Here is a 13,509-nt window from a genome sequence, read left to right on the forward strand (position 1 = left end):
GTAATAAACAAAGTAAATCACAAAGTCATGACATGATTAGGCACGCGGACTTCGTCGCTTGTATGAAATTCAACGCGCCGAACATGACCGATCACAGCGCGTGAACTCCCGAATGCAGTTTCGGTTTCGGTCGTAGTTTCGGCAGGTTTGCCGCCGAAACCGAAACTAAACCGAAACCCGTTTTTTTGCCGAAACTCGACCGAAATCGAACTTTCGGTCGGCCACTAATTATTATTTATATTAAATGAGAGATGAAGGAGTCTAAGCAGCAGATTCACAATGTTATGAAACCATTGCCCAATCAAACAGTGAAACTAGTGATTTGCGACAGATGAGTGTAATAAATATAATTACTGTGTTTTATTTAAGTAAACATTAACGTTAAGCAGCAAACATACAGTCACTCAAAAATGTCATACTAGGTTAGTACTAGTAGAAAAGTATCAGTTGAAAACGTTCAAGGTAACAAATAATTACTGATAAGAAATAGGTTTCCTAGGAAAATATCGAATAATGTTGAAATTTTTATCAAGATAGTCCAATTATGAAGCATTCACGTTAATTATTTGCAAGATAGCAATACTAGCATTATCTGAAAAGTTGTCAGTGATCTATGAATTCTTATCTATAAAAGTATCAGTTAAATATTTCATGAAAAATTCACCAGTTTTGCTTCTTCTCCCAGTGACAATCGCTCACTTTGTAGATTTCCATGTAGAGGACCATGTCGGTTACCTTTTCCTCTTCTTGGGTGGGTGATATTTGGAGGATGAATGGGACCAGCTGAATGCAGCAAAGTCATATTAGGTGAATCCATTCGAAGTTTCTATAAAAAAAAATATATATCAGTACATAAAACATCAGATTTTGCCGAGTTATAAAATACTGATTTCTCAATGTTATACACAAAACAGCTGATTTTCATTTGGTGGGCGATATTGAAATTTGGCTTTATAACATACTTTTGTTGGGGACATTATTGAATTAATTGGTGCTTTTTGTCTACCAGATCCTTGGCGACATTCTATCCTGTTGATATGCACAATTCCATTCCTACCTATCATTAAATTTAGTAAATTTATATTTAATTTCGGTTTGTCCTCATTTTTGAATACATCTTTGTTCCGTAAATAACCTTTCACCGTTTTTGAAAAGTGTTCCATTAATTTTCGAGTGATTGATAATTTACTATGAACATTAATATACACACTCACATGCATATTTTTTATATTTTGTAGAGGTAATATTATTTTCAAGGATCATACATTTTGACAGTTCAGGAAATCAAAACAGCACCAGCGAAGAGCGGTCTTCGACGCGCTATTTATGGGCACGCGCCGCCGCCCCCGTTCTGGTACCGCCGCAACCGCGATGTTCCTGCAATTTAAATCTGTAATATCTTCGAAAATATTCATTTTCTTTTATGAGAGAGAGGACATTGTTAGATCAAGATCTTCAGATGATGTGGTGCTGTAGGTTTTTCCGGGGTTTCCTGCAGCTGAAGAAGCAAATGCGCCACTGGAATCAAGGAAGTCGCCCCGGAGCGCCAATTAAATTTTATTGTTGTATTTATTTTATTTTTATCATTGTTTTAGCACATTGTAATAATTTTATAAATTGGACCCATAATAAAAATTACATGCTATAACGGGCCATATTGATCTATATTAAATGCACAATGTTTTTAAGGTACTCAATTGGATAAGGATTAATGCTGTATTGCATAAATCGCTTGGTAAATAAGCCATTATTTCTCGAGGATAAAAAATTGTTATTGTGGGTTACCTCTAAGAGATAGACATATCACGGACTTTTTTGTAGGCCTTTAGCAAGGTGTATAACACTAGTATATTTTTTGATCGATCTCGTTCAGCAAGCGTATGCAATGAAAGCGAAAACAATGTGTTTATTTACGATATCACATTAGAAACCTCTAAATCTATCAGTTTTTCTCTACCATATTATGCATGTTATAAACATATAAACCTTCCTCTTGAATCACTATCTATTAAAATACCCCGCTTCGATACTATGTATTGAGTAGTGATATAAATAAAAGAATCATTTTACAAAAATTTCGTTCATTGTATAACCAGTTTTCGAAAATGAGGGTTATTATTACCATTTAAAAATTTGTTGGTAATAACGCAAACGAAAACATGTATGCCATACAATGAAAGAGTATATGAAAATAGTAAAAGCATTTTTTTAAAAAACAGTTTATTGTATCAGTTTGAAAATGTCCTTGTAGGACGAAACCCCAGTAACGTTAGTTACAAATACAAGTGGTATAAAAACACGAGAAGTTTTATTTCTCATTTTTCACGATGTCCGTGTTAGTCATTAGTTTACGATATCTGAATCTCACATATCCCAATTTTTTATTCACATTTATTATATACAAAGAACCGCCCAAAAAGTGGCAAATAAGAAGTAGTGATAAATTAATAAACATACCTTATTACACGCCTTTCACGAACAATTATTCATCAACTGAACTGACTTTGGGAGAAAATTGCGAAATATTATTCCCGCCTATACCTTTTGTGAACAAATCGCCTACTGATCTTACTCTGTGTAAAATGAAAACTATAAAGAAATCCTGACCATCTGTTCATTTCTGTACAATTTTTTTAAATACAAAGGGATCCCCTTCTACCTACCTATATAGATCCCTCATTCAGGTCGTTCTTTGTCAGTAAAGTAAATGTAATAAGTTTTAACGTACGAAATATTTTCAGTTCCCGCCAAGAAATATATGTATTAGTGCAGTCATCTGGAGTTGCAAAGATATATTCAAGATATTATACAGGAGGATAATCAAGAAAAACTGCAACTGCATGAAAATAAACTGGGTTCAGAGTATTACATTCTGTATTTCTTACAAACCAGGTGATTGATGTGAGCGTAGCCAACCCATTTTATATTTTTTTAATGGAACGGTATAGTTTTTCAGCCTTCTGAGGATAATTGAAGTTGAAGGTTCTCAATAACATCTTTCAAGTTTCATTCATTTTCAAATAGTAATAATTCAATTCTTTTAGTAAAACACTATATTTTCCAGTTGAATAAAACACTCCATTTTCCCTACAGTACGATAAAATATATTTTTGATATATACTTAGTTTAAATATTTGTTGTAACCAGTTCATTTGTTCAACTTTATTTTTTTTAATTTTGAAACTAACCACTAGTGCAGTAGCATTTTTTTAAATTCCATTTAGTGGTAGCTTGAAAAAATTAATTTCGAAATTTGTTAATAACGATATTTGTTAAAGTTTATTTCGAGTGCAGATTACAATTATCATCATCATTAATTATGTGTTTGATATGACACCAGATTCAGGTATCTTGTGAAGTGAATGGTTTAATCTCAATGGGAAAGAAGACAACCAACCATATGGAAAGGCATTTTATTCTCTAAAACAAGTAATTTTATACTCTAAAAAAATTTGAAAAAACTGGAAATTTATATTATAAGAAGTTGTAACGTACAAGCCCTGCAACAAATGAAGAAAATAAATTTCTGAGTAGAGAATAAGTATTATTTCGAACTAACGTGTCTGGAATGATAATAGCAAGCAAATTACACGCAATTATTACTAGAAGTTGGGAGAATAATATTATCTGAGAAACGTGTGAATTTTTTGTTTGGGCTTGACAAATATTTCGTCTAATTTTTGATGAAGCGACATTTTATAAAAACGGCTGTGAATGCAACATTGCTGCAAGAATCATCACTAGTACATGAATGATCACTTATTATCAGAAAACGAGGATTGGTCTGTATTTGTTTGATGGGCATGTCACTAGAAAGAAATACATTAGATTTCTTCGGCATATGGTACGATGTTCATGTTCCATATGGGGTTATATTAAATGAATTGTCTATGAAACTCCTCCCATATCTAAAGACGTGAAAAATTTATTTGAAAGCAGACTGAGATTATATGTTTGGGAAAAGTTTGAAATCATGAAAAATGAGAATTGAAATTCCTATGTTTTAATACCACTGGCATTTGTAACTAACGTTACTGCAGTTTCGTCCTACAAGGAAATTTTCAAAATATCTGTCATTAAAAATATGTTTGCGTTATTCAAACTTGATACAATAATGAAGTTATGAAAAACGAATATTCGTTTGAAAATGTCCTTGAAGGAGGAAATAACAGTAACGTTAGTTACAAATACAAATTGGTATAGAAACATAAGAAGTTTCAATATAATTTTTTCACGTAGTAACGGCTACATTCCATCCATTTAATAATGATGTTAGTGTGGTTTTATACAGTTCTTCTTTTTTACGAAATATTTGAGTGGTTTCTGACTTTTTTTTAATTACTACGAAATACACTGTTCAACGATTTTCTTCAGTGTTTGTTGAAATATGAAGCATGACTCTAATAATGAAAATGATAATTGAATGTTTTGGAGTATAACCCAATATTTGTATTGTAACAGAATTTTATAATGACCTTTATTGACCTCCGAGCCATAGGTCGCGAGATATTCCCGAAAAACTGATTTTCGTAACCTTTTGACCCTAATAACTTTTTTAGCCGGCACGATATCAATGTCGATTTTTCACATCTTCATTAAAATGCCATAATAAAGGTGTATATCAAAATTCAGCTCAGTAGGAATTTTTCCGCAGATAAAACCTTAAATGACTGGACTACACTGTAATAGTAGAAGATACTGACTTTCAGGGCTGTCGCCATGGGGAGGAGGATGGGGACCCCCCCTGCTTTTTCGACTTGGGAAAAAGTTGGTAAATTTTGGCCCATGAAGATAGAAAAAAATAATAGTAAAAAATGAATAAAAATTAAAAAAATAAAAATGAGAGAAAAGAAAAGGAGAGGTAATAGGAAAAATAAGAAAAGGGAAATAACCAGGAGAAGGTTGGGATTTCCCAACATGCATAACTTGAAGAGAATTCTGAGTTGTTTGAAATATTCATAAAAAGTTTAATTACTCTCAAGTAAGAACAGTCCACAAATTTTGACGTGACAATTTTACAAAATTCCCAACTTTTCGCTGTTTTTCCGACTTGGAAAAGTTGGGAAATTTCGGGTTGTGAAGATAGAAAAAATAATAGTAGAAAACAATAAGCACAATATTATTTGGTCCAAAGTAGAATAATTCCCATTATTATTTTTGTAATCAACAAAATTAATTTTTGTTTGTGCATACCCTAACGGGCACAATCATTCAGCCAATCTTTGGATAGCCAAGTAATAGAATTAATATATTATAGTAGTAACTCATCCCTCGGTTTTCATTTCTTCGAGTTGGGAAAATTTGGATTCCCTTCACCCCTGGTTTTTCTTTTCGCTATGGCCCTGCTGACTTTGCCGCTTTGTTATGCTTCAAGCTATACTAACCAAGTGATATAATAGGATCTTCTATTAATCCCTCACATGATATACTCAGTATTGAATAAACACTGGGTGATGAGAATTGAGAGTCACTCTTGTTTCTGCATGTTTAAACAGAGAGCCATATAACATCCAGAACTTTTTTGAAAGGAACATCAACAGCATTCTCAAACTGATGAAGGTGTTTGTTAAAATATGAAGCATGACTCTAATAATGAAAATAATAATTTTGTATCACTTCATATTCTTGATATCCTCGAGAACTACTACCAATACTAGTAATGGTATTGGTTTCAATGAATGATAATCGTGGTTGGTTGCGAGTACCGAGTTGACTGAGCGAGTAAATGAACTCATTAGTGGTTAGAGAGATTCACACAAACCCTTAAACTAACACCAGATTCAGATCCAATGACTGAAAAGTAAGTATGGGGTGGCAATATTTTTTTTCGTCATTCCCAACAAATTTATTGCAACATCATAGTTTGAAAAATACTAGTTTTAGGTATAATTCACCTCTAATTAGAAATGTAGGTAGGGGAATTTTAGTGGTGTGCATACAAATGAAAAAGTTTAGGGTATTCCATTTGAAAATGTTGAATGATTTTTTGGAAATGGATGGAACTTGAACGATTTTACTGAGAACCCTATATATATATATATATATATATATATATATATATATATATATATATATATCGCTCATAGTAATCTTAACCAAATATTCCTAAAGAATCCACTAACTTGCTGTAGATATGTAGATGAATATTCAAAAGCAGTTATTTGGAAAAACTTCAATGCCGCTACAAAATTTACGAATAAAAAAACCTTAGAAAGCTTAAAACATATAGCAACGCATGGTGTAGCTGTATTCTAGGTGTTCCATTTTATATAAGAATGAAGAAAAACAGAAAAATAGTTCCGCATATCCAATCATAAGTGACCTTTATGAAAAATATATCTAATAAATACATTGATTCAGACTGGAGGCCGGCGATTTGAAAGCAGTTAATGTATTAGTTTGAAAATGTCCTCGTAGGACGGAACTGCAGTAACGTTAGTTACGAATACAAGTGATATAAAAACATATGAAGTTTTATTTCTCATTTTTCATGATCTCCTACCACGTAGTAACTGCCACATCCATCAATTTGTTGAAAGAAGCAAGTACAGCTAGACAAGCCACCTACTACTTCAAACTGAAAATGAAGTACCATCAAGCACTGCAGAACCTATGGTTCAACCAAGAGTACCTAAAAAGGAAAATTACCCCGAAATACATGAACATCAGAACCAGGACAAGCAGTTTATTGTATAAGATAGAAAATGTACTTGTAGGACGAAACTGCAGTAACGTTAGTTACAAATACAAGTGGTATAAAAATACGGGAAGTTTCATTTTTCATGATGTTAGTCATTAGTTTACGATTTGATTTGTCAATTATTGTAAAAATATGTGAACTATGGCTTTTTAAATCGAAATGATGAAATGAGTTGCAGGGGGTGTAATCTTCCGCGACAAAATTGAAGACCACATCGGTGTTATAGAATACGCCAAATAGGTACTATTCTTTGACGTGAAAATATTCCCAGCAACATTACTTTCTCATAACTTATGATTGTTTATATCAAAATGATGGAATGGGTTGCTCTGGGTGTAATTTATCGCGAAAGAATCGAGTTCAATATAGGTATAACAAAAACCAGAGAATTTTATTGTTCCATGTAAAAATATTTCCAGCAAAGCTAATTTTCCGGAAGAAAGATTTTTTTAATCAAAATGATGAAAATGGTCTCAGTAGGTGTAATTTTTCACGACAAAATCTAGGACCATATAGGTATTATAGAACACGCTGCATACCATTGTTTTATATAAATTTATCCCCACAGCACTGTTGAATCATGGCAATGAATGTCCTAGAAGACACATTTTCATGGCTAGAAACGAATTGCCATATGCTTCGTCTAATGACGACTGGGCGCACTCTTTTTAGTTAGCGAAAATTCGCCCAAATCGTGGCTGAAACCAATGGCCGACTTCACACTGGTATGAAAGTTTTCGAAATTACTATTAGTACTCAATACTCAATGGATTGTCATGTTGAATCACTGATACCGTCTAAAGACAGATGTATACCCACCTCCAACAGACCTCTTAGAATAGATGGTTTTGAATGACGTCTCCAATACTTCCAAACTGCTATTAATTGAGTTATTTGTCGGTGAGGATCCTTCTGTCGAAATAAATGAAGACGATCAGACTATTATGCTTAGAATCTGTTCCAAAGGATTATTATGTCCACTACAACTATGAGTGGCCGTCCAGCTGCATCATACTTTCAGATCAACTATTATATCAACTTTCTTCTCAATTTCGGATTTTATTGTATAAAATCTAAAGGCACAAAATAAAGCGATATATTTTGGATAGAGGATGTCGTTTATATCGCATTCCATGGTGTAACAATGAGACAGACACATGATATCATTGACATATCTTATGAGTACGTTGATTTCAATAATATCATTGTTTTCGACTGCTACAGTTGATCACAAACGGTGCTCCAGAAAAGTGCAGTTTCTTGCAAATGAAATAACGGGTAAGCGATCATTTGCCTTATAGGTGACTTGCTCTCAGAAATAACGTACTATTTACAACGCAGATGGGGGTAATGATGAGGATATTTTTTGAGCTGCAGTCTCGTCGTCAGAAAATATGCATACCACTGTAATAGTAGAAGATACTGACTTTGCCTCTTTGTTATGCTTCAAGCTATACTAACCAAATGATATAATAGGATTAATCCCTCACATGATATACTCAGTATTGAATAAACACTGGGTAATGAGAATTTGGAGTCACTGTTGTTTCTGCATGCCTGAACAGAGCCATATAACATCCAGAGCTTTTTTGAAAGGAACATCAACAGCATTCTCAAACTGATGAAGGGGTCTGAGCTGAATGCTGTTGCAAATACATTTTGTTCAGGTTATAAGTCATATATGGAAGTTTAAATATCTCTCTGTTTAAAATCTGTTTTTCCGTTAACCAGCTGTCGCACCCCTACGAACGACAACCCTCAGAAGTAGAAACTTGTGCGAGCTAAGGATTAACGAGGTCTAACCTTTTAACGTGTGATTCCTAACACGGGTTGGACGGTAGCAAGTGAAGATCGATCGTTCAAACTAGGGCTTGAACCACCGACCAACACGGCAGTCAATTCGAGTGAGTGAACAAAGCACCCGCTTGGCTACCGACTGGTAGCCAAGCGGTGTCTGGCAGAAAAGCAATGTTTTTTTTCTATGCTTGCAAGTTGGAATCAATAAACTTACTTTGCTATCAAATCTTATTAGGTTCTTTCAAAAGTTCAAAAGTTTCAATATCATGTGTTTTTGTAGCTCCATATCTCAATAAATAATCATTCTACTGTGTCGTGGTATATACTGATCGATAGAGAATTTGAGAATTTTATACTCTATACATGGATGCTGCTCATTTTTTCCAAATTTCAATTTTTTAGGTTCCGTTCAGGTTATTATTATATGGTGTTATTAAGCTATTTTCGGACATTTTTCTTTACGAATTCAAATTGAACCAAACGCTGTCGAAACAGTCTGAAAAATTAACCAGACATTTGGCAATGATAGTGTTAATGAATACCCTGTTCGACCTTGATGTACGAAATTTCGTTACGGGGATTTTAGCCTCAAAGATGAGCCCCGAAGTGGTCGACCTAGAGTAATCCATTACTAGGTTTTGAGAACTCTGGTGGAGACTTACTCATTGTAAAGTCAAAAATATCAGAAATTGGGTGCCGCACGATTTGAACAATCGACAGAAATTGTTACTTCTTTGCTGTATGGTGGTCAGCGGCTGGTGTGACTCACTATAACGTTCTGCAAACGGGCCAAACTATCACAGCAGAGTCCTATTGTGAGGAAATCGACGAAATGTACCGAAAATTTTGTCAACAGAAGAGGTACGATCCTGCTCCAGGACAACGCTCTCCCCGCTTGTTTCACAAAACACAGTCCGAAAATTAAACGAATTTAGCGTCAAAGTTCTGCCCCATTCACATACTCCCCAGACCTCTCGCCAACCGACTACCAGGCAAAAACGGCTCTCGTCGACTTCATTGATTCCCGAGCACACAATTTTTATGCTGACGGAATTGATAGACTTGTGTTACATTGCTAAAAGTGCACCGATTCGAATGGCGCTTATTTGGAATGAATCAAATAACTATTCACTGAGATATTAACAGTTTGAAGTAGACTTATAAAAACGGACTTTTGAAACAACCTAATACTCGGGAAAGTAGTAGTAACAAAATCATTCGTTACCCAGAAACGTATGCTTCTGATTGATTTTTCTTCAAAGTGCCATGTATTCAGTCTAATTTCTAAATACTAGTCTGGAAAGACAGAACAAAAAATCAAAACTGACAAATGGGATTAATATGTAAAACATATTTATTACCTGATACTCTTGTGACTTATCTACTTTACATGATTTATTGCTCATTTAGGGCAAAGTGTGCTAGAATGCAAATGTAGACGTGATAGACTATCCTGCTCATCGGTTTGTGGGGGGACTTCAAATCAAAGGTTGTAACAATGGTAAATCTACTTCTGATAATGAATACCTAATACTAAGAAAGTGATGAAGGCGAGTAAAAATTTTGGACTTTACACGACTGAGATTCTAAAATTGGCAAAAGAACCTTAATTTCAAATCACATCGAATTAAAACAATGTTTTCATAAAAAGTGTACATTAATTCACCTCAATCTCAAATCGAGGGGATTTAGTATGCTATTTTGAAATCGCCTTTGGGCGTTTCTTTAGGTCGATTTTGTATGATTCTGAGTTTGTTATTCAACAATAACTGTGATGAAAAAAAACCTAAGAAGCTTTTACTGCAATTTTTCGTATGCTTGTCTGGACCACGTGTACTGGTATATTCTAGAAATCAAAAGACTGAATATAGAAGTCATTTCATCTCAAAAAATCCCCAAGGTTTATACAGTGTCTCAAATTCAAATATTTAAATGTTTACAATAATAACCAAATTGAGTGCTTTAACCCAACACCATTTATTCATATCATTTGTTGATCTCACTTCGTGAAGAGAGAATTTCAATGACGAAATTTGAAGGCAAAAAGCAAATACTTTTCTCTTCATCAATTCACACAATATCACAGACTGGCCCTGAAAACTGCTTCGCTTTCAATCATCAGTCTATTATCTTTCAAGTAACTGTAAGGGAAAGATGAAGCAAAAGGAAATATAAATCTACAATGAATGTTAGAATACCATATATTGTAGTGGTTGTCAAAAATAAAAATCAAATGTTATGAGTCGACTGTTGAATAGCAATATAAAAGTTAGGCACATTTTAAAATGTATCTGAACATCAATTTTATTGCATGAACTAATATAAGTCTGCAGTGATGTTAAGAATATCATAGTTATAGAGTGTAGTGGTTGTCCAGAAATAAAAGTTGCTCGTGGACTGTTGAATAAAAACATAATAAATTAATAGTGAAAAACTTTTAGGTATAAGATTTATTTACCGGAGAAAAAGGAGAGAATAATTTTTAAATTAAATGATATTACACAACTTATTACATCACAGAATTTACATAATATAAAAACTTGGCGCGAGATTTACTTACCTACTTTATAAAAGGGTAATTTTATATTGTTGTTTCTACACAGGCTAATCTCGTGACAACTTTTTTGCGGGAATTGATTAGAGCTGTTAAATAAGAGCTTGTGCTTAAAAATGTATTTTACTATCAGTTTGTTTTCTATCTTTCAGTTATTGCTCAATTTGTTCAAAGTATCCTTAACCTTTGCTATAACTTTTTGAAATTGGTGTAAAGGCCATCTTGTTTTCTACCATATTGAGTTTTCCCTAGAACGCTCTCATAGGACATTCATATCATGGAAGTGCTAAAAAACACAGTCCAACATCTAGTTAGTCATATTGAATTAAGAGTGAAGTAATTTTATTTTCCGTATTATTTTCAGCAAACCGTTTCGTTTGATACCCATATCACACGGATTCCTCTCTTGGGAGGAAAAAACTAGTCCGTCATTATGTTAGATGTAGAATACCGTTACCCAGCTAACCAATCTAACCATGCATTGTCATCCAAGCTAAACCAATATTCTAGCTCAATCCATTGATTATAGCTGCATTGAAATATAATTGCAAGATTTCACCCCAACTAACAGACAAACATTGCCCGTTAAATAATTGCTTGTTAAAAGTAGACATTTCCATGAAACTCGACTTTTTCTATTAAATTGTGGTCTGGCGAAAAGGGCTGACTGCGGAATATTACAGGTACTACCTGAAAGTTCTGAAAACTTCTATAAGATGGTTTTGTTTGACGGAAATAATGAAGAAATTGATCAAGTGTTAAATTTCCCTCAAGTTTATTATTAGGATGTTCAGTTCAATGGAGATATCAGATTTGCCGTGACCTGAAAATATATTCAAAACACCACAATCACAGGTTGATAGACAACATCAAATACAAATACAAAAACGATCTAATTCAATTTTATATAAAATGAATTACATCATCTAAATTCTTTAGATAACTTTTTATTTTAACGAGGTTTAGAAAGCTTACAGTGACCAAAATAATATAATTTAATATCAATCGGGTCATAGTAATGGCATGTACCCAAAGTCACCAAACTCGCAAGCCGATGTGAACAATCATTACAATAAATTAACCTGCTGAAGAGAATTTTCCGTGAGCAAGATGAGAAATTTGAGATCCTCGTGGATAACAAAAGTTACTACAAGAAAATGCAATGTATTTAAAAATCCTATACCATGGACCGTCGGAAAAAAAACAACAAAAAACAGATACAACATCATCAACAACATGAAAACCGAAAACTCCATAAAACACAGAACCGATTGGTGAGCCAAGATGAGAAATTGTAAGGTGCGTATTCACCAAAAAAGCGAGCACGAGCGAGCATTCGTGTATGTTTGCTCGTGTTCGCTCGTGTTTGCTCGACATATTGATGTCTCGTCCACACCAGAGCGAATACCTTCAAGTTCGTAGTCGTAGATGATCCATCTACTTTGTGCGAGCACCTTTTGATGTACCGCCTTCTTCTCGATCTTTTCTGAACGCGAACAAGCATACGTTCGCTCGCTCGCTAGCCCGTACTCATCAGACGATTATTGATGCAGAATGTCCGTTCACTCTTATTCGCTCGTGCTCACTTTTTTGGTAAATACGCACCTTAAGATCCTCGCGGATAACAAAAGTTACTACAAGAAAATGCAATGTATTTAAAAACGAAAATCGAAACCTTCGAAAAAACCGTACAATCCTATACCATGAACCGCCAGAAAAAAAATCAATAAAAAACAGATACAACATCATCAACAACACCGAAAACTCCATAAAACACAGAACCGATTGGTGGGACCTCGCTGACAATGAAACATTCAAATCATAGAATGATACTGAGCAAGTCATTGAACCACAATTAAGAGTTTGCACCAGACCACGAAATCGTACACCAGTGCAGAAAAATTGAACGCACCTGGTCATACTTCATCTACGTCCGTGAGAAACGTCAATACTGACAATCACTACTGTCAAAAATACTGGCCAGAAAAATAAGCACATTTTTCATAGGAATAAAATAAATCAAGTGATCTTTGAAGCTGTGAAGAAACAGAAATTCAATTACTGGCCGGCCAGAATATGACATTAGAGGAAGAGACCGGGTGTCCAACGCAAAAAAGCGGAGGATAAAACAGTAGAGACAATCGTCTCACTACATGTCACGCGACTAAAACCTCACTCAGCACCAGAACTAGTGAAGCAAATTCTAGAGAAAACGTTTCCTGAAGTGCAATGTGAGGAACACAACTTAAATTCCCTGAAAGTCATCATCAATATAGAAAACTTTTAAAATGTATAGAGGCGAGAAATTTGGTTGGCCAACAGGCGCGATAGTATCCAGGTTTTTTGCAAAGAGGGGGTTTCCACAATTGTGAATGGAGAAGATGGATCCTCGGTTGAAACAAAGGAAGAAAAAAATTATTTACTTGAATCCCAAGAAACATTGAAATTATCATTGAAG

The 13,509-nt window shown here is 34.2% G+C and overlaps 1 protein-coding gene across 3 annotated transcripts in view; it reads right to left on the reverse strand.

Annotated features, from left to right (window-relative positions):
• The window catches only part of LOC111510666 (protein Loquacious), a 70,170-nt gene that overhangs the window by 36,154 nt on the left and 20,507 nt on the right, over window positions 1-13,509 (reverse strand). For 2 of the 3 annotated variants that reach the window (XM_074170409.1, XM_074170407.1), the window contains exon 2: window positions 665-826. In XM_074170409.1, the coding sequence (XP_074026510.1) occupies window positions 665-817 (153 nt within the window). In that variant the 5' untranslated portion in view covers window positions 818-826. Of the gene's footprint in view, window positions 1-664; window positions 827-2,457; window positions 2,609-13,509 lie in introns of those variants that run through there. The other variant, XM_074170408.1, reaches the window with a different exon arrangement.

The sequence above is a fragment of the Leptinotarsa decemlineata genome, unplaced genomic scaffold, assembly GCF_025532065.1.
Source record: "Leptinotarsa decemlineata unplaced genomic scaffold, Ldec_3_MD MMD2_P_RNA_scaffold_9, whole genome shotgun sequence".
Classification (NCBI taxonomy): Eukaryota; Metazoa; Arthropoda; class Insecta; order Coleoptera; family Chrysomelidae; genus Leptinotarsa; species Leptinotarsa decemlineata.